The sequence below is a fragment of the Crassostrea angulata genome, chromosome 3 (assembly GCF_025612915.1).
Source record: "Crassostrea angulata isolate pt1a10 chromosome 3, ASM2561291v2, whole genome shotgun sequence".
NCBI classification, from domain to species: domain Eukaryota; kingdom Metazoa; phylum Mollusca; class Bivalvia; order Ostreida; family Ostreidae; genus Magallana; species Magallana angulata.
In genome coordinates this window covers 26,453,224-26,480,821 of record NC_069113.1, presented here as the reverse complement: position 1 = coordinate 26,480,821, position 27,598 = coordinate 26,453,224, and the positions used below count along the sequence as shown (strand labels likewise).

Sequence of the window (27,598 nt, the reverse complement as noted above, 5' to 3'; positions counted from 1 at the left end):
GGGGTTTTTCTTTTTAAAAATGAAAACAGCTTCACACAAGGGTTTCAAATGCAGTTCAGAAACCTGATCTTCAGGCAGACCTAATGTTATGTTTTGTTACTAGAGTACCTTTTATGTACTTATATCTCATACATATCACGGACTAGACTGTACAAACTAGAAATTAGAAATGGGATTCCAGCAACTTTGTTGTGAGAAGTGAAACTGGAGCTTGGCTGCTGTTCCTCAATACAGTGACCTTAATTATATGCATTGCAATAAAATAATTGTTCAACAAACAAAGATTGTGCAAAGGATAAAATAAATTAGACTTTCTAAGATAGGGTAATAGACTTTTTGAGTGTTTGTATACAAGCTGGCAGTACGTGTCATCATTTCAGCTCACATTCCAGCAATTCTAAAACTTGTTGAGCAATTGAATTCCATTTCATATACAAATTGTATAGCCAAAATAGAAATCATTTTTACATATTTTTCAATTTGCTGAAACCAAAAAATTCACAGAACCTGGCAAATCTACATGCTTGTTGGAAAAAGCGTAGGCCACCATGGTTGTGGTAATTTCTGGGGGTGTTTAGGAATCTCCCTTCTCTATTACTGCACTATCATCATACCATTATATCAAGCTATGTGATTATACAAAGATGTACAATACACCATAGAAAATATCTATATTTATGCAGGTCAGATTTAATAGAATGATCCACAATCTCACCTGTATCTTGTCAGAACCCCCCAGACAGATTCTTTAACCAGAGTCAAGATCTAAGCTGATGAACAGACGAGATTCACCCAAACATCTTGTCCCATTGACACCAAAAACTAACCGTCAACGATCCAAGCCGAGTTGGATCAAATGTTGGCAAAACTGACGAAAAAACAGAATATCAATTTTTTCATGTCAAGTGTTTTGTTCACAGTTCTGACATTGCCTCTGAACATGATCCATCTCTGGACAAAACTGAAGTGGAAAATTCAACAAGTTTTTTTTGCTCCCTTCAAGATTCTGTGTTCTCATATGACATTTGGGGAATCACTTTACCCCACCATTCCTAAAAATAAAACCTCAGAGGGTTCGAGTCTGTCAAAACAAACAAAGCTGATACTATATTATTGTGAAATATTATCTATTAAATGGACTTTCAGTAAATCATCCTACATTCTTATTTAAATGTTTTGGTATATGAATTACAGCTCTATTAATTGTTTCATTTATCGATCCAAATTAAAAGAATAAAATTTACTTTTACCAGTATACTGTAATTATCAAGGTGCCCATTGCATCCTATATACCATTTCAACTCACCAGAAAATCCAGAAGAATCATATTTGGTTACTGGTAGATATCAAATGAATGTTAATTATAGATGAAAGATAAATGAGAACCATATACAGTAAAACACGGTTATAGCGAACACACTTATAATGAAGTGAATTTCATTCCCCAAGACTATTTCATGTTGTAAACTTGACGGATATAACGAATAACGCTTATAACAAAGTTAAATTGCCCGTCCCTGGGACTTCGTTATAAGCATGTTTTACTGTAGAGGAAAGATAGATTCGTACCATATAGATGAAAGATAGTTCTGTACCATATGTCCTTTTTTAAAAATGAAAATAGCTATGAATAACTTTCTGGGAAAAAGTTGCAAATAAAGGTAAAAACCAAGTACATACACAACCCTTTTTTCTTTCCTTCATAGAACTAATGCAACACATTAAACATGATGCCAAATTGTGATTGCTAACAGCTACCAGCATGTATCCCTAAATATTCAACACTTTTAAACTTTTTACAAAGTTTGAAGAACACAGGTAGTCCCCTTCTTACTTGACTGTTTACTTTTATGAAAAGTTGTAAATATCACATTAATCAAAATTTGAATGTTCTACAAACATTTACAAAGCATATGTATACATGCTCCCACACCGAAAGATGCAGCCATCAGACTGACATTAATCAGAGCTTAGCTCTCATAAAGGGGATTTGCTGATGCTTGTACAAAGCATTTTCATCGCATTAATCTCTCATTTTACCAAGTCTAAAGGTAAGATGCTTATCAATCAATCAATGCAACTTGAAGTAGTATGAAAGGAAGCTATTTTAATGATAAATGCCAAGGGATATTTTTAAGAACAGACACGTTGCAGTTCATGTGCACAAGATCTATCAATTAAACCTGATAAGAGAAAAATAGTTTCTTGATACATTATCAGTTTTAAAAATTGCAATCCTGTATGATGCTCATATCTCAAAAGACCACTTAAATATTTATTGCAACATCCCCACCCAAATTTATGTTAAAAATAATCACTATTATAACATATAAATGTATGATAATGTAATTAATTTTTTTCCCCAATATGACAAATGTTCTATATTGAATACTTCTATAAAAACAATCTGCCAACAAACCACCCACCTTTGCACCCTGTAGGAATAAGAATGTATTTGAACAAAAATATGTTATATCAATTCAATTATCAGACAATCAATTCAATTACCATTCATCACCTCATTTTCAGCTTGGGGGATCTAGCCCTCAGACAGTTTTATCACAGAGAGCAATTGAAGCTCCCACACTAACACAAGTGTTCTTTTCCATAGAACTCAATAAAAATTTACTTATCAAATGGGCACTTGTAGTGCATAAACCCTTTAAATCTCATCCTAAATAAGAGAAATGCAATTATCAATATCTTACTGTAAAAGACAAAATTCCTCTTTTTAAAAATTGATTCAAGGTACTTCACTAATTTGGGCAATATACCTGCAGGAACCCAATGGCGTTCTAATTTACTATTCCCTAAAAACCCCCACAGTTTCCGACTTAAATTCTGTGCCACTCCATTAAAAACCAAAGGACTTCCAACTATTTCAAATTATGTCAATTTGAATGTTCTACATACCATGAACTTTAAGTGTATTTGCATCTATATTTTGGTATGTTTACTCTCTTTGATAGTCTTTGATAGTCTTAGAGCAAATTCACTTTCCTTCCATCTGATTTAGCTTCCTTGCCTTATAAGCTTTTTCCCTGCACAATTTTTATCATTCAAACACCTCTGACAAACACTTTTCTTCTCCCAATCAAACAAGTAATTTGAGAAGATGTTATAGGTTATAGGTTGGAATCCATCTTATTTGCCATTTAAATACAGTTTATGATATTTGAAATCACATTTGAATTCCTAAAGAGTGTTTGTGGACACTTGTAAACTTACAGGTTGCTAACATACTTTTGAAAATAGCATACAGGTACAACCCAGTTATAAACACTGAAAATGATCAACCATATTGAATGAAACTAGCAGAACCAGAATTATATGTAAACTTATTTGATTTAACAGAACAAAACCGATATCCAAAATATAATTTAAAAACTTGCTTATGATACTTAGGTGTATAATCTTTAGATACATAATTCCAGCCAGTAATAATGGATATGTATATTGGCCTATAATCTGTTTCAAGCATGTTCAATTTCAATACATTATTAGCAATATCTATGTACTACATGTATTCTCAAATCTAAAACCTGCACAGGGTTCTATTGGATCCATTCTTTGCAAACACCTGCACTTTGTTATTCAAAGATTTTCATAGACAATTTTTTTTTTCAATTCAATATAGCCATTGCAATCTGCATTTAGCCATGTCTTCTCTCTCCCTCTCTCTTCCCCCTTGCTAAATCAGTCAAAGCAATCTTCAAAATATGCATTGAGGATATACAAACACCATTCTACTTTTAAATTCTTCATTGTCGTCTTTAAGCAACAAGTGTTGACATAATTGACAGATCTGGTAAACTGAATTCAAATGGGAGATTGGAATCTACCTCTGGGTGAACATTATACATACATGCATTCAACACCAGGTGTTAATTCGGAGATCTGGTGATCTTTTCTTTCCCCACCTCCCGCTGGTGTTCAAAATGCATCGTAAAAATGCTCAGTTGTCTCCTTACAATGGAACTTCACGCTATAAATGACAATCCTCAATTGTTTTCATGGCCCGCAGAAGCAAAAAATGACCAATAAAAGCAACCAAAATAGGACCAATATCTGGAAAAAGGACCTATTCATAGACCCGACTTTTCATCCTTTAGACTGGGGAGTTGATTTCATTAGAGGTTGACAATAGAAATGTGGCAATAAAATAAAATCTACCAGAGAAATGATAATGGTGAGCCTATTATGATTTTCAATTGCCACATTTAATTAGGTAACATGGCCAGACATGGTCAACATCAATGGTCATTTGATCAAGGGATGCCCCCAGATTGACCCTTTGATTCACACTCAATAAAAATCAAAACATTATGTAACAAGATGATCAAAGGAGTCAAAGCAGTCACTTCCAATCTGTTATCTACTTATCCCCCCCAAAAAAAAAATGGAATGGAAATTTTGATTATCACATTCCTGGATCAGACTTTAAAAGGATAACCCATATACTCAAGTATCAGCATGAAGCAGTCTTATATTTGGGTTTAAAATGCCTTGACCTTGACCTTTTATCATTCCGTGTAAAATACTGACCTTTACAGACAGGGCAGCACTCTCCCTCCGTGCTTTCCATATAAGGACATATGGTGACGTTGTGACACGACTCCTGTTTACAGAATGTCAGTCCTCGTTTACAGGTACATTTGACACACTTATCCGGCCTCCAGCTCTGACCATCCAGGTATAGCTTCTCGGTCCCAGTTAGTTCTGTGCGACAGTTGAGGTCAGTTTCTATCAAAGAAAGAGAAGGAAAATCAATTTCAATGATGATGGTATCTACTTTTCTAAGGTAGATGCTGAATGCATGAATAAAAAATTCTCAAATTCCAAAGGTATCACAAATTAACAGAAATCTGAAAATGTACCGTATGAAGTAGTGTTCTTATAAATTGTGCAAGTGAGGGGTTCATTGATATTATAATGTCTGACTCAGTTCAATATATTTTATAGTACCGGTTATTAGATCCTTAGGCTAAAAGAATTAAAATTAAAATGTCAATTTAGTTAATCTTAACCTTTACGTGATACAAAATTTTTTTCATTCAATTTAAAACAAAAATAAATTCTCGGTGAACTATCTGTCAAATATTAAACATCTCTTTCCCATCAACTTGAACATCATCATTATACCAGCACCTATATTGCATCACTGGATCAAAATTCTAAGTTTTGAATAATTGATATGTAATAATATATAGCACTGTTGAAAAAAAAAACCCTAAGCTGAAAAAATTTCTTCAATTGTTATCTTGAAAGTCGCTTTCAAGGCTCAAACTCCAGCCTCTGGCACAGGGATCAAATGTTCTACCCACTGGACAAACACAACAGTGGTCATCTCAACTATATTTTTCTAAATCATTAACACCATAACAGATATGTACTGTTAGGATTTAAACATTCAAGGTGAAACCATAATGACATCCGGACATAAAGTTAATACTGTGCCCCAGAGAAAAATCATTGGATTTATGATATACTAATGTGCATTTATAATGCAAAAATCTTTCAATCCTCTGGGATTTATAAAGATGATTGATCTTTTAAGCTGTTGCTATTGAACATATCAACATGTAATTTGCTTCTTTAAAAAAGTTCGCCTTTGGTGTTCTTTATGTTTTTTTTTGCTACATACCTGTCAGACTTACAATGAAACAACAGTTTTCACATGCACAAAAAAAGCCGCCTTGGAAGTCCAGAAATTTAAATGGCATTAATTTTACAGTTTATTTAATATGTAAAAAAATATTGAAAAGCCTATTTGTCTATGGCTGCAGACAAAATATTGAAAGAAGTGGCACCAAAATGCCGCCAAAAGGTCACCTATACATGCGGATGACATAATCGATTAACCATTTATATAACACCAACATATGATTTAAACATCTAACATATTTGCACTGGCGGATTTTCAAATATTTCCAAAATTGACACAGGGAATTAATAAATTACATGTTATGATTAAGGGATCTAATGATAATACCACCCTGTACCATGTTGACCAAGGCGAGATGACAGACTTGGAGTTAATTTATTAAAGCCTTATCACACTGACAAATAAATTACAAGAGGCTGTCTGTAAATATATAACTGACTTACGAGACTGAAACTAATGTCATTGAGGATTCTGCAAAGTTATGTATATGGGTGATTTACATATTTCAAAAAATAAATGTGTGGCCCAACATGTCATAAAGGATGGTCCTGTCTGTAAAGCAGCAGAAATGATATGCTGTGAAACTGTATTTTAACCGTAAACTTCATCGTATCTTTTGATGAGGGCTAATAGTCAGATAGATAAGTTTTGATACACAACTGGTTGATTCAATTAAAAAGATGAAATTAAAATTCCTTAAATCGAGCTGCATTCCTATTTATATGGCTTAATTTATAAAAGGACAAAAATGTTTTTTTTTGCATCATTATGCAAGTTTGTGTAATGTCTGCGTGAGGATCACCCACCATTGACACATCTGTACTTGCTGCAGCACTGCCCCGGGGTGCCCTGCCCCTCCTCCAGGACCTGGACACGCAGACCGCTGGGACACAACTCTGGGGGGCACCTGTCACACTCACACCTACAAGAGACAACGATGCAAATTAAGAATATCTATGTCATCAAATGTCAGTAATACCTGACTTGAAATTTATGTACTTATATGTTGTACAGAGCTGTAACCAATACTTTTAAATCATATTGCATTGTGTCTAAACATTTCAGTCATATGAAGACCATTGAAATTTGATATTCTTTATGTACATGTACTGTGTTAAAAAAAAATAAACTTCAGTCATCAGGATATTTCTTTGCACTATTTACATGCATTTGAAATATCATTGCATCATATTATATATCATATAGCTACCTGATTCAATTTCATTGACAAGTACATTGCTTAAGATTTTTTCAATATAAAAAAAATTGCAGCAGGAATCATTTACAGGTAATACGGTGCAAGACCATTCATTTAAATCTTATTTAGACCCAATTAATAACCTTCAAAATTCTTTTCTCCATGCACTTTTTTCAATTCAATAACTCCAAGGTATAGAATTTAGCCTTGATGACCACCTATTTAAGTAGAATTGCTATCATGGATCAGATTCTTTTCATTGCTTTTCTATTGAGGGTAGTCAATAAAATGTAAGATTTGTGCTTGCTTCATTTGCCGATTTATTTTGGCATGCATTGTGGGACTGAAAGTGACTTGTAACGCAATGCTGACCTTGTGTATCGTTTTATAACTCTGTACGCTGAGGAATTAAATGCAGCGGAAACCCGCTCCTTTGTCACAAATGAAGTAGAAGTGAAATAAAATTTAGCTCTTTATGGTGCTGAAAAAGCTTAACTGTGAGATATTAACCTTGAAAATTAAAATTTCTAACACCTAAACAGTCATGGTTCATATCTCCCAACTGCAGGTTAAGGTTTTTTTTTGGGGGGGTGACAACCTTCAGGAATGATAAGACGTCAAAAATTTACATGGTGTGACGCATGAAGATTTAAAAAAAGACAGTTGTTCCAACCTACTTACAAAAGTTAATTTGACGAAATAATATTTTCTCCAACCACCTTTTTTTCTTCCTTTAGTGGAACTCAGATTTAAATCTTACTAGACCCTAGCTGAGGCTCTTGAAAATTGAAAATACACAGAAAATTAATGCCTGTTTGCTTTATGTAACCCTATCAGGAAAAATATTGACCAGAATTATGTACTTGGGGTCCTATATGATGAATAAACTTGTGGGTTTTTGGCCATTTTTAATTCTCCGAGCCTGACGTAATGGACCAGCTTTCATTTCTATCTGAAACACCTGGGAAAAATACCTCGAAAGGAATTATGACAATATTGGTCTTATAAATTTATCAACAAAAAAGAAGCCTCCTGCTAAATCAATTAAAGTCAAAACTCCATGAATCAGCTATGGATATTTTACATATATGAGGGGTTTACAGCAAGGATTAACTTCTACTGCTCATGTTGTTACACTATAGATATAAATCTCTCCACCCTGTATTCTTTACAAAAAAACAACTTATATTACATGTGACAGTTACTTGGTCTCTTAAATGCTTAATACACTTTTGGAAATAAGGAATCCCAATTTCATGCATTCTAATTTTAGATGAATTAAGCCCCTTAAGTAATTTGACAGCCTAGGCTAATGAAAAATTATATTTTCAGCAAAGGTATATCTAAAGAACTTTCCTGGATCCCTAAATTACTTCTGCTCTCATAATCTGCTCCAGTCGAAGCCTCCATTTGATTAAAATTGGGATCAATTTGTACTATATACTATTTTCTGCCAATAACCTATCAATCAATGTCCTTCCATCTGTACAAGCAGTGATTGGGTCCCAGATTATAGTTCAGACAGGTTTCAGATCTATGTGTTCTCCTTTGCTTTCAAAATATTGATATTTGTGCTACCTGTCACAAAAGTAAACAACATTCTCCAACTGATATTGAATTCCTCTCCCAGTACAGGTCTTGTGCTACAACAGCTGTGTATAAGATACATAGGTAATACCATTTTATATCAATTTTGGATTCTGGAAGATTTACTTTAATAATGGATTAACAAACGCACAAAATTTGTCATCAAAGTGTTTGTCTCCTGCTACTTTGAAGTTTATCATCGTAGTCCAATTTTTATTTATATGAAAGATATACATACAGTGAAAAGGACAAAAAAAAAATGAATAAAATTGGAAAGAAACATTAACAAAATAATTGAAAAAACATGTCAGATTATTTTTATGATACATTTATCCAAAATATTTTGTCAGTGCAAGACATTAATCATTACTTCACATTTGGTCAGCAAATGGTCAATGACATATATACCAGTCAAATATATATAACAGTTGCCTGTACATGCCTATGCTATTAGGTCAATGGTAAATCCTAAGCTGAACCAATGCGTGGTCTTAATAGTTTTCATCATATCTGATTTACAATTGAAAAATTTCTGTAATGGTTCCTTTGAAGAGGTTTAAAATTAAATAAATGCTTTTCATTTTTCAAATTCATTCTTCTTTCAATTAGGTCTAAAAGCTAGAAAGCCAATCAAGCATAATAATGTTTTTTACATTTTAAGTTCAAAAGTTCAGGTCCTAAATGCAATTATGCATTACATATGGGGCCATAACTTAGCAGACCTATGAGTTAATACCTGTCTGCAAATCCTTTTTAAATCAATTGAGGATTAAGTTTGCAAACATGAATATGGGTAAAGATCAATTTACTCTCTTACATATATAAAAAAAAAAAACAAAACCCAAAGCACTTGTTCATTTAAGGCACATCTTGGGTGACCACCTTATTGCTATCAAGGCTTCATGCAAAATCTGAATGAAAAAACAGCAGTACATTTTCTGGTTATTTAGCGACGGAAGAAGTTGAATTGTTGCTTACTTAATATACCTTGGTCAGACAAGGACATGGGGATTAAGAGGGTTTTAAGTAAATACTGTGGATGTTTACTTTTTTAAAGCTATAAGCCTCAAAGCTGGCATTACATGTCGACCCACATAGAAATAGAAAACAGTTCAAGAACAGAACGTTTTAGGAGGTTAAATTTTTTTCTTTTTTAATTTTAAATACATTGTACACTTCCTTAAAAGAGTTCTGTAAATTGTGTTGGAGTCCCCCAAAATATTGAACAATGTTTGTTCAGTATCACAGAAAAAGTTTCAGGTAATAAAACAGGGTCATGTTGGAGCAAGATATTAAGCTTAGAGTATTATGTACTTGCAAGGAACAACAATGTCCTGCCATTGCTAATACTGTTTACTAATATTAAGACAAGTGTCATAACGGTCAGTCTACTCATGGCTCTATCGCAGGTCTTACTTTGTTTAAATCTAGCAATTCTATAATCTAGGTAAACAAACTCCACAATTCAATATAACCAATACGATAGCCTAAAGGTTAGAACAAGTGAACTAGTGGTTCAAAAATGCTTTGACTGTTCCTGCTCTCTCTCTCTCTCTCTCTCTCTCTCTCTCACATAAGTTTACATATTTGGAAGAACAGTTAAACTTTTTTTTCTACATGACAAAAGTTTGTTAAAAAAATGTTTATACTCTTTTTTTTCAAATTTTTTGTTTGGGTTTATATCCTGGCACATGTATTTGTGTTTAGGACAATTCCATTGCATTTTCAATCAATTTGAAAATGGTCAAAATACTGGGTAGACCCATTTTATCCTTAAGAGAGGGAGCTAACGATATTTTTAGCAGACATTGCATTTCATGTAATTTAGTTTACTTTTAACTAAATATAGACTGTAAGTCAAACAAAACATGTATTCTACAGGCAAAAACCCCCACAAGGGTTACCCTACAAATTTATGTTGACTTTTCTCTTAAATTTCAATTTATCAATGAAAAATGACCTAATAAATTTTCCCCATTCAAATAGTTCACTCACAGAGCCCTGGTTTACAAGTGGCCCATGCTCTCGCTGGAGGAGTGTCAAGGGTCTTGCAGACACAAAGCTTTGCCACACATCTGTGTACAATCCTCCCAACTTAATAATAATCTGAGATATTGAACTTCAACAACCAATTTCTCAACGTCTGCACTCTTGGATCAACATGTCACCTTGTTGTAGAGCTAAGTTATAAATGGAACAAGACCTTGAGAAAATCTATTGATAAAAAAATGGTTTTCTTCTCAAGTTTTTTTCTAATGTTCATCATGTGGAAAATTAATTTGAAAATCATACTTGTTACGCGTAATTTTGTTTTAATTTAGGTTTACACATCTCCGCTAGCCAAGGATTTTCGGTCCACTCTGCTTAACATAAAATTGAAGTGGACGAAAAGCCCATGGCAAGCATGATACCTACATGAACAAAAAATGATAAAGGTGACCATCTCATCATCTATATGTTTAAAATAAAGTATGCACATTTGTCACTTCAACAAAATTCCTAATACGTTTTGAACTCTTATTAGAAACACCATGTGATATTCACCACAATGTGTCATATATGACCACAAAAATATTTCCCAGCAATTAACAGCAACATTAAAAAGGCTTGTAGCAATGACTTGTCCACAAAGGGTGGGAGAGGTTGAAAAGATAAAAGAAGACCTACCCTGGGGGTTGGAGACAGCAGCCATCTTTACTTTGAACACTGGGTAACAAGTGGCTGTCTGCCGGACACTCGGGCAGCAGGTCCTGGATCCATGGACAATCCACTGACTGGCACTTCTCTGAAATGAGCAAATGGTTCACATCATCAAGGGGTTTTGTGGTTTCTTTAACGTTCATTAATATGATCATATTCCAAGAAGCATTTGCATATATTATATATATATATATTCTCTCTCTCTCTCTCTCTCCTCTCTCTCTCTCTCTCTCTCTCTCTCTCTCTCTCTCTCTCTCTCTCTCTCTCTCTCTCTCTCATCTTTTTGCAAGGGTTTCAGTTTAAAAGAAAAGGTTGTTGATTCGCAATTGGTTTAGGCAACATAAATCCTTTATGAAAGTGTTGTTTAGCTTAAAAAATAAAATCATTGTTCCCTTGCTTCTCTCACAATTTGTTGACCTCAGCAAAATAACAAACATTTTTAACCACGTCAGACTTGCTTTGCCAAGATCAGCCATTTGAAATCCAAGTACTGATAAATTGGTATGCAACCTACAACAAAAACCCTGTGTGACTGACCTCAGAACAAAAGGTCAAATGCTACCATTAGGGATACACAAAAATGGTCATTAGATGACATTCCTGATAAAACACTCCGCCTATGACAAGTAAATCACTACCGTAAGACCGGGACATTGCACCATGTTAATAGGACATCCCCCTATTGTTGAGGATAATGCACATTCCAACAGCTTGTTGCATGGTCCTTGTTTATGATGGATTCGCACCTTCCATCATTTCCCATGTCCATTCTCATCAAAGCCTTTATTCTATAATGCTTGTGGTTGCACAATTGGGGTGAAATATTAACTTTGATATGCCAACAACTTCACGTCTTTGTGGATTCCAGAACATATGTTCTTACACTAACTCTCTTTACTTTCTTTGGATCTAAATGAGAGGAGTAATCATCACTAACATTACAACATGGACATCTCTGCCATATATCACAACACACACAAATTATCTAACTGTAGCCATCCATCAAAGAACAATTTGATGTGTTGTAGGATATATGCAAGCATTAAGTAACTTTAATTACACAGGAGGGATAAAGATTTTAATCCCTGTACAGTATTCTGGCAGAAACCAGTGTATCTTTTCTCTCGTCAAGTATTATATCCAAGCTTATCTCATGACAATGGCCAAGAATTGGTTTCATCATTATCATATCAAGTTATGATTGCGTACTTATAGTGCCAACGCTTGTAATATAGTTAATAACCTAGCTTTCTGTCCTTTCTCAGAATTTATTAAAAAATGTATCTACCAGGTATTTTAAATCAACTTGCCATATGACAATTTCATTGAAACCTAACTGATGAAATTCTAATCTTGATGCATGGTTGGAGAAGAAATACATTAAAATATAAATGATTCAAGAAAATGCTTTGCACAGGATTTTTTTCTTTTTTTACTTAAAATGTCTTTTTATATTATGTAGCTTCCAATTAAATTTTTGCAATTCAAGTCATAAAACACTGTCTAAAAATCTAATTGTACAAAACTATTACATTAGGACACAATGAGCATGTTCATGTAGTCTGTATTTTTCTCAATTAATAAGTTTTTCTCTTAAACAATTTATAACAAAGTGCTAGGCAAATGCGTGCAATAAATTTTCAAAATTATACCCTACAAAAAACTGAGAGAGCTTGGTTCAGGCCCTTGGACGTACCAGTCTACAGGACCTGGTGATGAACCTACAGAGATCCCCTCTCGCCTGCCTGCCAGTCTTCCTCAAACGGTCACCCATACATCACCCTAATGTGGCAGAGGTTATGCATCATAATTACTGGCTTGACAACTGCGTAAAAATCTACGTCTTAATGTGGCTATTTTCACACATAATCCTTGCAATACAGAGTAACAGCCCCTTGTTTATACCCCAATGCGATAGCTAAATGTGACTATATTCACGCATCATCCCAGCAATACAGAGTAATTGCCCTTCACTGCATTGAAGGAAAGACCGATGTCAGCAGTTATGTAAGAAGATTTAATTAATGATCCTTACAGGTAATTAATTGCAAAGGGTTAATATACTGCCCATCATGGTCATGTCATTATCATGTTTAATGAGAACTAGTGTGGAATACACATTTTCTATCTTGGGGATACATTTTATAGGAAAATTAACCTCGCATGGAATCTTTGCATGTTTTGATAATGTGTATTACCGGTAATATCAATTATAGGATTAAATCAGTATTAAACAAACATAAAACTGTTCACTGTAAAGGTCAATCCAAGTTAAAGATGACGGGTCCTTAACTCCCTTCAAAAACTGCACAGTTGAACATTCAACTTAGAACTTCTTTATTTAAAAACTTCAGAATTTGAGCCATAAACCGATATGGACACTTGATATGTTTAGCTGATATTTGAGGTCATCCAACACCAAATGAAACATCAGACAAATAAACATGTGGGCTGAGGAAAGGTTTTGACAAGGACACAGTCTCAGTTTGTGTGGGCAGTATATGACTGTACTTAATTTACATATCTGTACCTAAAGAAGATAACATGCTTTAATGAATTGAAGGTTTATTTCATATATTTTATCACACAAAAGGATTTTTTTTTAAAAAATCTATTCATATGATGTCAACCTGCTTTCAAATAATCTGTAGAAAATTCTTTAGAAATGATAAAAAGGACTGTTTTCAAATATAATTTTATGAAAATGATATATATCAGTCATCAAATTCTAAATTTTTAAGTCAGGTCAGAGCATATACCGACCAGGTAGATTAATAGATCAAGCTTCTTTTACATTTAAATCATCACCAAGAGTCACATTTTCTTTAGAAATTCACAAATGATTATCCAGAATTAATATCATTCTCTGACTATTTTTTATGCATAAAACACACTAATGTAAAAAAAAGACGTAAATTTACTTGTTTTGGGCCTAAGTGGCTGGGAGATTCCCCATAAATCACAGTCAGAGAGATGACCCAGAGTCTCAGTACCCCTCAACAACAAACCAGTTTAACCCGCTACACATTCATCATGTATCAAATATACCACTTTATTCCAGGTTACCTATATTTTTTTTTAAATACTCTTTCTGCATAAACAGCTCCACATTCAATGATAGAATACTTTTTCTCCAAATAGAACCAGAGACGACTGCTTTATGCTAATTAGCCTTTACAATATCAGCAAGACACACCATAGATTTCTACTTGCAGCTCAGATGTCTTTGGCAATGTCATATTCATGTTGAAAGGCAACGCTTTATAAAATGCATCTCTCTAGACACAAATTGAACCCATATGGATCGAGGAGGGCCCCCTAAAATACATAAAATAATAACAACAGCCACTTAAGAGGATTAAAATTAATGGAATTTAAGTAATTGTCTTCTTTGTCTGTGGCTGAACACATCAATGGCTTTTGGCTTTGATGAGGAAGATAAAAATTGAATTTTCATGAGGGTCTATAATTCAAGCACAAAGTCTCTGTCATTAGAAGAAAAGAGGACACTTCTTGTTTTATCAGATGGAGGGGGCCCTCACCATATTGAAGATCAATGAAGTTATCAACAGCGGCTAATGAAAAAGAGATGTCATGCTCACAGGAGCCCATTGAACAAATCGGATAATTTGTCCATAAATCACAATGCCCTACTATTGTGGGTAGTATTTACTCCATAATACTCTGTCAGTAGTGAGCAAAAACTAAAGGATGACCATCATGTGTACCCATCACTAATGGTTTGTTTGCCTTCCCTAAATTACCCTTCTTCTGAGGTTAATGTAGCAGATGAAAAAACCGTGACCAGACTGTAGATATGAAAATTTAATTTGGCATAAATTTGAGAACAGACAAATGGATCAAGCTGGTTTGACTTAGAACCATGAAGTACATAACATGGCCTAAGCACACCAGTTGCAAGAAGTGACCGAATTATCTTATCTCTTTGACATTTTTTAAAATGAAGTTCATGAAAAGTGCATGAATTAAACTAAATATACTTAATGGAGTTTAGTGTTTTTGAGCTTCTCACTTGCAAAAATAACGAGTTGCTGCCCACACACTCTCAGTAATTAAGGAAAATCATAATCTCTTAATGTCATAGTAAGAGAGGGGATAGTTTATTTATATGCACCAGTATCACACTTGGGAGAAATACTTGGTGCGAGATGAGACCATTAATCACAATATTAACGTACTGATGTTGCTTTTAATATCTACATTCCTTTGTCAGAGGAATGTCCAACAATTAAAGTCAATTCAACCTCTTCCATGTGACATTCTGAAGACTTTCAAGTAAACAGTATAAAAAAACCCCTTGCGGTGGAAAAACCATATATGTTGAAAAAAATGAAGTGGATCATAAATCTTGTGGCCCCATAGGTGCCATACATGTCTGATGTTATTTACTCCCATCATGGCCTTACATGAGGTCAGTCAAACATCAGTGTCCACTGGGCAGTGTTCCTTGTTTTGTTATCATTGTCCTACAATAAATTTCCAATTCCGACCCCTAAAAGTATAAAGAAATCTGCCACAGAGACCCTAAATGCCACACAGCGCACTCGTCACATCTCTTTTTTATGTAAAGCTTGGATATATAATCGCTAAAAAGAAGTGGACATTTTGTCACAAGAGGAGCCAATAGCTTCTTGACATTTTTTCTTTTACTTCAACTCTGCCAGTTTTTCAGACAAGTGTCTTTTTACCATGTAATGGCTAAATTTTTGGTCAAAAGATGTAAATTAGTTATAAAACCTGGGTTTTTTTCTCCAAAGCCTAGCTATTCCATTTCACTGACAAACAAATGTTTCATACAACATGTATTCTATGAAACTTCCAAATCCAAGGAATTTGAAAAAATATCACAAAAATAAAGTTTTGATTAAAATAGCAGTCTATTAATTACAATTAGATGTACATTTTTTCAGATAGAGAGAAAAATACCAAGCCAAGGAGAATCAAACACTTAATAAATGACACTTGATTTCAAGGCAAGGAACTTGCAAATATAAAATGGTCTAAATGGTCTCAACTCTCAAGACTACCTACATTGTAGCTTAATTTAAACAATACTGACCATTATAAATTTTACTACAGAGAGTTAGGATCCATTTCCAGAGCTGATGATTTCAAGTCAGTTAATTTAACCAATCAATACATCCAATGATTCAAGGTATTATGGTTTGGTGAAATTCAGGTAGAAATAGCATGTGGGACGTCACACTCATGCCAATCACGGTACTTGAGTCCCATTCCGATTGAGTATTCGAGCCCGAGATATCCATGGTTTTTAAGATTTCATTTAATGACAGAATTATGACTATATATATTTAATAGTAAACCCGACTAGTTGCATTGACTAACCTGATAGTTTGCAGACATATTGGTCGCAGCATGACCCCGGGTGACCTTCTGCAGGGTGGTGAAGGACACTCTCAAACCCTGGTGCACAGGTCGTCCTTCTGCATGAGTTTTTGTTGCATACACATTGGTAACTGACTTTACAACAACTGTCTTTGCTTTCAATCTGAACAAGGGTTGAGTCCACTGGACATGTTCTTATAATTGTATTGTCACATCTCACTCCCTCACATTTCTTTGGAATGATTTCTGCAATGAAAAAAATTGGTTGATTTATACACCTGCAATATCATATTTCTAAAACAAAACCTGTTCATAAAAAATGTTCAATATATTAATAATGAAAACAAATAATAAGCTCTATTTCCATTTTTTTGAAAATCTTATAATTATACCACTAGCTCACTGGAGATTTTTTTCTTCTACTTAATATAACCTAAAATACAATAAAAGCCTGTAGTATGTATTCTTCAAGCTCATTGATTATTTCCTATAGTTTGTTTTCCTTTCTCTAAATCTAAGTCCTTAATTTGCTGTATCAACAAAATATTATGTAAGAGGCTTTTGCCATTCCACTTTCTTACTTCTAGAACCTTTATGTTAAAACACACCACTCAATAGATGTGAAAGTTTACCCCAAGCCCGTTACATTCTCTCTCATAACTCGTTCACTTGTGACATCCATATAAATTGAAAATAGCACATTATGTAAATTTTTTACATACTCTTACACCGTTATCAAATGTATTCCCCAACTATTAGAACAACTACCTGTGTAGAAAATTGCCTGGTGAATCAATGTGAAAAACTAGGTTATCCAGAGCTTCATAGAAATGTTATATAATGTACATAGAACCAATAGATAATTGAAATGAAGACTTAAGGATTCCTCATAGAATGTCTTCAACATAAAGAAGGTAAGGTTAAATTAAATCGAGACTGCTTTGATTCCATTGATGTAGACAATCCACTCTAAATGCCTATAGGCTACATTTCTCACCTGGCTAATAGCAATTTGACAAATGAAAAAAAAAATTCAATTTCTTTAAAAAAAAAAAAGAAGAAAAAACTAACACTGAATATTATTTTCTTGAAGGGGTTATAATATTCAAAATCCTTAATGTATTGTCAAGATGCAATGTCAAAAAAAGATTGGTGACTCGACAAGCAATAAGTGACTGAAGACGCTATTCAGATAGTCTTAGGTGTGTAATCTAGGGATGTTAAGCAGTCAGCTTGCAGTGAATTGGAGGGGAAAATCTTCCCAATGAAACATACAGAGCATTGACACGGCAGACAAAAGTAAACACCATATATAAATTGTATAGATCATATTCAAAGTTATGACTAGCAAAGAACACCAACTCTTTACATCAAATAAAATGTAGTGTAATTCCTCCTCAAAAGAGTATCAATTTGGAAAATAGTCATAGAATTATGTTTGAGCAAAAGTTCTAGTGAGATAATCAATAAAGACATATTGCTTTGTGGGTTTTTTTTCCTCTTCATACCTATTACCTATTGTTAAGCAACTTAGCACGGAGAGAACTGAAACTATTGTGTTTGTACAGCTCATAGCAATGCTTAGCACACAGCTGTGACTTCGAGCTTAAAAACACATGTAATGTGACATAACATTTTATGATATGAAATTAAATGCTCATGCATGCAGTCGTACAAAAGACAAAACACATTCTTACAGAGCTCTGCTCATTACATAACCAAATTTTATGCTGTGGACTGTCGCATCGCATTTAACACAATATCTGCCGAGGGAAAAAGAGATGACATAATTCAAAGGCATACAAGAATGTTCTCACTTCCTTACTGTTTACAATACACTACCCTCTTCCCCAGGTGGGTCAGCGAAACATTTCTGATTAAACAAAACATTACTTGTGTCTTAGTTTTGGTCTATGGGCTGTGCATTCAAGCTGAAAGAATGACAATGTTGAATGTAACTCTGCTGTCAACCTCCATTTCTTTACCAGTTAAATTATCCAGAAATTCAATTACAGCAAGTTTTTCATAAAGAAAACTGCATATGTTGAAAAAATTTGCAATATTTCAAGAAACTAATTAATCATTTAAAATGAAATTATTATTTCATAAATGTTGCATGTGCATCTCTTACACATTTTTTTTTCTACCAGATGACATAATCATTTCCCGAAAAATAAACATTTCCATATAAAGAATGGATTTTAAAATGTTTTTTCCATACAAAAAATGTTCCAAATACAAAACTAGATAAAATGCGATTTATCTTATCATATGAACCATAATCCGAAAAGGATAATTCACTTCATGACTGCATGCTTCGTTGTCACAATAATACTGACTACTAGCCCTTTAACTAGACGTGGAATTCTTTCTCCCGAAGCTATTTAAATTTGCTTAATTAGACACATAACTGTAATGTGATCAGAAAATCGCTTATCAGCCCATCAAGAGGATAATATCATATAGCACCGATATTTCTATTTATTCTGTCAGCACCAAATATTTGAGCCAGATCATATTAATAAACATTTTTGCTTTGCTCTTGGCTTGTCTGACAGGAAAAATATTCACACATTTTTGTGCAATTATCGATAAAAAGAAAAACCATTTAATGTAGGGAAAAGAACACAGAACAAATCGTGGATACCTGTTTGGCGACCTTTTTTTTGTCCAATCACAATCAATCAGACACTTAGGCGATAAAATACAGATATGGCATATAGTAAGTCTAGCCCTGTCACTTGATGTGGTCAACCCCATGCCATGTAGAGCTGATCAGAAACATTGATCTGAGCTCCCCAACTATAAGGAGAAAGCCATTATCAACACCAATCAGACACCGAATTCTAGTCAGCACCTCACCCTAACACAAGGATAATGATGATTGAAGGAACAGACTAACACCGACAAAAAAAGTCTGCTAACTGGTGAAATGACCCAGACCTGTACAAGAAATCTCACAATTTGGGTTGATAAAAAAGGAGGCAATAGAAATCTGACATATTTCAGAAGTGCCAGTTGTATTGGCTTCAAGACTTGCAGACATAAAGCACAGGGTTTGCACTTTGCGCTCAGATTAAACACATCAAGACAGAAGCAAGAACAACAAAAAAAGAACATTTATTTATATTAAATTCAGATGCAATGACTTGTTATCTTTAAAGTATAATCTTTCAATTAAAAGCAACAATATATACATTTGACAATTAAGATTACGTATATATACAACATTCAGGTGGTCCATAATCTCTCAATGAGGCGGAGGGTCAAGGTGGGAATTTAAACAGTTTGTTGTGTGTAATAATATATATAACACAGACCCCCAAGTCTGATTGGGCTTCAGTGTCCTCATGTGTCATGCAATTCAAATATTTGTCCCTGGATCACTAGATCAGTTATCTGTCACAGCGCTAGAAGATATGTTCAATTAAGGTGCTTCACAGCTATCAGCTAAGTGACCCAAACATATTTCTAATGACATTTGGACAAATAGATACGGGAAGCATCTGAACGTGATGACATAACTTTCCATTTTATCATTTTATCTTAGGACTACGGGACTGCTCTTTGCAGAATCTCTGTTTGCTTGAACCAGTCCGGTTGTCCGGTTCAATCTCCGGCTTTCTAAGATAAGCCATATGTCTACTAATTACAGACTGCATGTGCCAGGCAAACAGACTTAAGCAGTGTTGGATCATATCAAATGTTGCTAACTGTAAAACCAATATCATAGAACAAAAAATGGCTAATATTTTTTAAAGAGAAAGCATTACATATATCAAAGTAACTCAATCACCTAAAGTTCTGTTGTTATCTGTAGGTACCAGCCAGATACTGTCAGAGTAAAAGTTGTAAGTGATCGTTTAATGTTAAAAAATATGTCCTGATCAATCTTTTACAATGAAAACATAAGTTAACTTTTGAAGTTCTTTTGACCTTATAAAAAAGAGATCTTTTTTTCTGGTGACAAAAAGATCATGCAGAGCTAGTAAAATCTTCTTGTTCAAGAATTACATGGATTGGATTGAATCATTGATATTAAACAATATATACTGTAGGTTTCTATAACTAAATGAGAGGAATTTACATCTCACAAATTCGGTAGAAACATGTACCCCTCACAGATTTTAAAATCTTGCCATTATTTTATTGATAGTTGCATCTGTGTTAAATAAATAAAATTATAACAGAAGTTCTCTGCTCACTATTTTATATACTTGCGATCTGATGCAAAACAACAAAATTGCAGAAATATATTAAGTACCGGTTCTCAATTAAATATGGATTCTAAAGTAGTGTTTCCACCCTGTTTCTGTATTTCTTAAACACTTCATTATATATTTAGTGATAAAATGCTTGTAAGATCCATTTTTCCTTACCAACTGAAGAATAGCAAAATCATGACTGCTTCTTTTATTAAATTAAATGTATGGTACATAAGTACATAATTATATGCATTTTTGAAATTGAATACATAAAGAAATTTTGAATGTTTAATATTCATACACATTCAATCCAAAAAGTATTATCCTTGTCTAGACTGTGGTATATGGGAATTAAAATTGATCACACATTTTGCTCAAAAGCTGTTAAGCAATTTAAGATGTTTTTTTTTCCTTTTTAATTGCCTTAATATTCAAAGTAACTAGTCATTCATTTCAACAAATCCATTAAAAAATATTGTACTCAAATGAGAAATCGAAAATAAAGTTTAAATCATCTATTGAACCTTATGCTGCACCTGAATGCATTTAATTGACATACATGTAAAACAAATCAAATCTTGCCCTCAAACTTTAAGATACAGAAAAAAAAAATCACAAAAACTAGCAAATGTTCAAAAACTTCAAAATGTGAAATTATTAGCTATTGCAGCTTCCTTAATCTGCAAACACTATATTGACTATGGGAGTTTGAGAATGAACAGTGATTGCAGCGGAGATCATTTTCTGGAGTACAAGCATTCTTGACCCTGCCCTGTACAGTGCATCCGCTCTTGCTATCATCTATTCTAGGAAAGCGGGGAATTTCTTCTTTATAGATAAGATGAAAAACCAGCACATCCCCTTTTGATCTTTTGATAAATTGTCATACAGGATGTGATATGGTGCATGTTTTACTTAGAAAGGATTATGGTCGTATAAGAGGCCCAGATAAAAAAAATTACATGTAGATTAATTGTCAATAAACTTTCTGATACTTAACCAAATTCTGCTGAAAAACTGTTTTAAACTTGAGATACTAGTATTGTGTATGTACACTACTTGATATGATTCTCAAATTTCAGGAAAATAATTTAGGAGACTATAAATTGTAACATCTATAATTTCCTTTTTCACATTTCTTAAAGGTAACAATTGGGATGAACGCAAATGAAAAGCTGTATTTACGTAAACAGCATTGATGTCAAACTCATGCTTCTTAATTAAAGAAATGTAGCTTAACCTCAAGTCTTCCAGAGATTGGACATTACCGATATACTAATTGGAAGTAATGCTCAGGTAAACCTTGACACTAATTTGAAATCTTATTATAATTTTTACCAGTGATTACTACCTTCATTCCTATTTATACAATAGGCTAAAAACCTGCCTGCATTTTACTTTACATATCTTAAATTTTATTCGCTCCACTTATTAATACAAGAAAAAAAATAATTTGGATTATGGTACATATATTTTCATAATCAAGAATATTTAAGTGGGCTCAGAAGTACTAATGAATGTAATGTGTTTTAAATGTAGCACTCCAAAGTTTCAAAACAATTGGATTATGCTACTTTTATGTGATTTATTAATACCTTTGATACTTACAGGGAGCAAAGATTAGCAATTGTTAAAATAATACAATAATCCACCCTTGAAATAATATCCTGTTCTTGAAATCAAATCAAAACCCTTTTAACTTTAGTGACAAAGCCAAGAATTGAATATTTGGTATGCATGTAGTGGTCAGACAAACTTCATCCCTGCTGCATGGTGCCAATTTCAGACTGCTTTTGCTTGTTAAAGCACCTGGCAATTAGGATTGGGAACCCAAATCTTAATACCAATCTGGTCCAGTTCTTAATTTTATTTTTTACTTGTCTTCTTATCTGTCTTCCAAACCTACAGGTACTTATAGTTCCGAAATGAAATAAAAAGAGGGGTATCTATGTATTTTCTGAAAAAAATGCAAAAGAGGATATTCAAAGAAATGAATACACAAAGTATCATTTCTTTTTAAAACAGAGAGCAATATGATTCAAAATCTCTGACATCAAAAGTCAAAATTCCCAAATGATAATGGAAACTAACGATGTTAACTTCAGCCAGTACGCATACATATGTATGACCTTCAGAGTAGAAATCTGAGTGTAGATATAGTTATTTCACTCAAGTCAGAACTTTGAGGTGGAAATACCTATATATACGAGCCACGGGGTACAAATATTTGTCCAGATTAGGTCATCTGCCTAGATAAATTCATACCAAAACAAGGCGTTTAATCATGGAGTAAATCACCCATAATGGAAAACGAACTTGATAGGAAAAATTTGCCCTTTCTCTGTAATTATACAACAGGTGAATGATCTAAGTTACTGGCTTCCAAATTGTTTTAACCCCCGCCATGAAGAGTGTGTCAATATTTGATGTCATACAACCTTAAATTAATGAAACAACTGCATGCATGGGCCACAAAACCTGTGTGGAAGGTGGCCAAAAACTAAAACGTAGAATGTGTCTCTTTTATTTACAACTGTTTACGTACAATTTCGTGGAAAAATTAAATCTCCTTCATCTAACAATTTTTCAAGCTTTGTGTCTAAATTCATATATTAACCATAAAATATGTAGAACTTCCAAATTTTTTCAAAGTACGGTACATACTTTTTTTTAATTTTGAAAAAAAAAAAAAGCATCAACCAAAAACAATTTATGGCAGAGTACTTTTAAATAAAATATATATGCCTTCTTACTGAGTTTATCCACAAATTCGGTCAATGTGAAAATTATTCAAGTTATTCAAAGCTCTTTCAAGATACAACAGCTATCCCTTTTACCATGAGGTCTTAAAGCCAAGTTAATGTATTAACATAATCAGCTGTCAAGATGCTGAAATATCTTTCTGATATAAAAATAAACATCAGAGTCATTTAATACCCAGATTTCACCACTGATAATTCGGTGATGTGTTCAGCATTTAATAACTACCTCTTTCTCTCTGTTTACCAACAGTCAGCAAATGAGGCATTAAAATATTTGTTCTGTCTTGATTGCATGGCCAAAATCATTGACCTTGGTTGCCTATAGCTCTTACTCCATTACATCGTGAAAAATTTGGAGTTTTTTGAAAATAGATCTTTAGAACTAGGTAAATTCCAAGGAAGCTGGCATGTCATGGCAGCGATTTTGTCTGTTTCCCCAACAATGTAGCATTAATCATCTGTCAAACTAGGAAAGCTCAGCAACTGGAAAGTTTTTCTTCCACTGTTGATATATGGCACTTTAATTACTCAAAATTATGGTTTTTTCACTCATGCATTAATTACAAGAATTAAGGGAATGTTAGATTTTATGAAGCTAGCTTTATGCTCCTAGAATGATATTTCAAGATGCCAAATTCTGCCTGTAAAAACTGTGCATTTATTAATGGAAATATTAAATGGGTTTTTAGAGGTCCAGTATCAATTAAAACGTGTACATCTCATCTTTCTAAGAGATGCATTCCAAAGTATATCATCAAGACACATATAATTCCAATGTTGAACGTTAATGCATTTTTGTGTATTATATTTAATTACCTAGGTAATTAATACATGTAATGCCAAAATTGCATTCTATAAACTTGTAGATTTTGATTATAACTCAAATTCTTAATTTTGCTGTTTTATTCAAATGACATTATCTTGGAAATAAAGTTATGAAAGAAGTTTAAATTGATGTACATTGGGGGAAAAAATCTTGAAAATCATTATGTAGGATTTTGCAAGCATTTAAAATTAGACCCTGATAAAGATATATGTTTTATATTTATATAATTAATAAGAATCCATGGTTGTGCCTGTGTGTGCATATGAATGACAATACACAATTTATTATCACAATGAACTTGAACTATGAGACATTTCTGCTTCATGTGTGTTTTATCAACGTGTGTACTGTGTTCCATGTTTAACTCATGAACAATATACGTAGATAACATGCATTGTTCCTGCTGCACATAAAGCAAACAGATGCATTTCACTACCCTATGTGCAATAGAATATAAGACTCTTGGCATTCCAACCATTGCTATTCATCTACATGTACCAAGATCATCTCCATTTGCTAGATATCAGGAAAAGAAAAAGAAACTTGACATCTAGTTCTAAGCCTAGGTATATAAAAATTACAAGAATCAAGAGTCCTTGTTAGAGTGGCCATTTAGAAAGAGGGGGGGGGGTGTGTAGGTAAAAGGTAAAAGAAAATAAAAGTAGTGCTTTCCCGTTCGAGATAAGGATTTTTCTCTTCCATATAAAAGGTAAACTAGATCGTGGTCGTTAACCCTTTTTTTATACGACAAAGTTTATCAGAGTTAACGTTTTAAAGATCCCAAAGTAAACGACATATATTTTAATCAATTTGCGGAACACAGAGTCAATAAGCCGCCTGCCGACTTACCTCGACATATCCCGATGGCGCTTCCTCGAATACGTCCCCCCACCTCGGAGGACAGGGCACATTCTAAGCCCTCCCCACATCTACCGTGGACTCCAAACGGTCCCCCACAAGTCGCATTAAGGTCCAGCCCACAGACTTCACAGCATCCACAGACGTCCAGCGTCTTACCCCGGGAACACCCTGTGGGTTCGGGGCACGCACTTTTGTCACACGATGAGGGACAGAGAAACGCGTTGACGCCTGCATGATCTAGGCACATCCCAAAAAGAAAAAGAGAAAGCAACAGCACGTGTTTCACAATTCCATCCCAAAGCAGACGACAGTCACCAGTACCCCTTAGCAGCGAAGAGCGCATCCCGACTCTTCATTTAGAAAACGTAAATTAGAGAGAAATTCTTCTCCACCTTACTTCCTCTATCCGGCCGACAACACAAAAAATAACCGATCCACGTTATAAAGCAAGATGGTCATTTTGTCGTCATTTAACATTACAAAATGAATTCGAGTCCTCCTACCACCAAAACAAAATACCGTCTGCTCACAGTTATCATGTGTTGACTTCCGCCAAATCGGCCCAAGCAACGCCAGTAGGCGGAGTTACCTGCAACAGGTGCAAATCAAGGTAATGTTGCCGACCAATCAGCGATCGAGAGACTCTGCTTTTGATGTGCGTAGTTACTCATTCATGAAACTTTTTTCATTCATAAAATTTCGCGAATGAGTAAGCTGTGACTTCACTCGGAAAATTTACTATTATGGTCATTTAAATAAGATTCAATTGTCAGTAATATCAAATAATGGTTTTATAATGCAATTGTAAAACATATATAAAGAGGTGATGATTTTAATGAGTTTGTACCAGTTTTACTCAGAGAGAGAGAGAGAGAGAGAGAGAGAGAGAGAGAGAGAGACTGGTCGCTTCTACGTATATTCTGAAATAAAGCATGCATGCATTTCAAAAATAAAGCTAGTTTTCTGATGTATAGATAAACATGACTTTGCTGCCAACACAATTCAAACTTACACAGTGAGAGACGCAATTCGTGTCGATACATGTTTAGAAACTGACATGCATTTTACAGTAAACTGGCTACACCCAAATTATAGCAATGATGGAGAAACGAGGGAAAAAATACATGACAGAAAAATATACGCATATTCTTTTTATTATTGCGAAACTCCACACAAATGGATTATATTTACATTTGCTGTTAACAACAATTTATTTCAACTTTTCTTTAACGGACTCTTTAAAAGATTTATACCCACCTGCAGAGTTTATGAATCACGTTAGAGCAATTAACGAAAAGGGGAAAGTAAGAGTACGGAGCGCGATAACGATCTATATCTACAGGGATTTATGTAAATTCTTTGTCAAAAAGTACGACCACCTCTTTTATGAGAGAGAGAGAGAGAGAGAGAGAGAGAGAGGGAGAGAGAGAGAGAGAGGGGGGGGGGGGGTGGCTTGAGTACAAATCATTTGTTTTTCCACTCTCAAAATATTTTGTGCGATAAAATAATTCGGCTGTGGTTTGGTTGAATTTAACGATATACAAGGAACAGGAGTAAAATATTTATCTCATCCGTTCAAGATAATAAATAATGAAAAGTGTAAATGTAATTGATTCCGTTCGATAGAAAAGTATTTAGTCCACGCAATTCATTTATCCCATCCCATCCTCCCTGATTATGAGTGGGATTTTGCATCCGAAGTTATCTTGTAAGTTCAAATTGGTCAAGTACCGTGTGCAGGGTGAATCAAGGTAAATATCAACCAACAATAAGTATACGTATTTTATCTTAGTGTCAGGTACAACAGTTTAGATTTTAACTATGACTAGTTTCAAAATTTCATTTTTTTTTTTAAGATTACCCCTCCCCTCCCCTTTCACCCGACATTCCTCACCAAAAAAAATTTAGTAAAGATGAGAGAATTTTTTTTAAAAATAATAGCGGAAATTGGTTTGACGTACCGTCATTTGTTTAATTGAATTTATATATGTAGTTCATCTAAAAGCAAATCTTCAAGTTATTTTAAAAGCTGTAGACCAGGTGTACGTTTACAAAACACAAGTTCGCCAAAATGATCAGTTGGTTCGATCGTGATGAAATAAAACATAACAATAATGATTTTAATGTCAATCTCAATGTCCAAGCATTTTCACAGAAGATATGCAAGCAAATGATTTGTTTGAATTAGTGATACACTGTACATAAATATAGAAAAAAAAGATGAGAGTGAAATTTGCTCCCCCTCTCGAATTCAACATTTTTAAAAACATCCAGCAGTGTTCTGAAAGAGAGTTGATATATTTTTTTCATCAATTTGTCTCAGTTATTTGCACGCACTCAATGGCAGTATACATGTATGAAACCGGATCTGATGGTTCAATCAAAATCAGACAAAAAAACCATACATTTTCCTTGATTCATTTCAAA

General features: G+C 33.9%; 1 protein-coding gene across 2 annotated transcripts in view; it reads right to left on the bottom strand.

The window, feature by feature from the left end:
- LOC128175185 (cysteine-rich motor neuron 1 protein-like) overlaps positions 1–25,718 on the bottom strand; it is a 39,994-nt gene extending 14,276 nt beyond the window's left edge. For both annotated transcript variants that reach the window (XM_052840626.1, XM_052840627.1), the window contains exons 1-5: positions 25,160–25,718; positions 16,518–16,763; positions 11,118–11,235; positions 6,472–6,587; positions 4,546–4,743 (exon numbers count right to left, since the gene is read on the bottom strand). In XM_052840626.1, the coding sequence (XP_052696586.1) occupies positions 4,546–4,743; positions 6,472–6,587; positions 11,118–11,235; positions 16,518–16,763; positions 25,160–25,514 (1,033 nt within the window). In that variant the 5' untranslated portion in view covers positions 25,515–25,718. The remainder of the gene's footprint in view (positions 1–4,545; positions 4,744–6,471; positions 6,588–11,117; positions 11,236–16,517; positions 16,764–25,159) is intronic.
- Between the last annotated feature and the right edge of the window lie 1,880 nt (positions 25,719–27,598).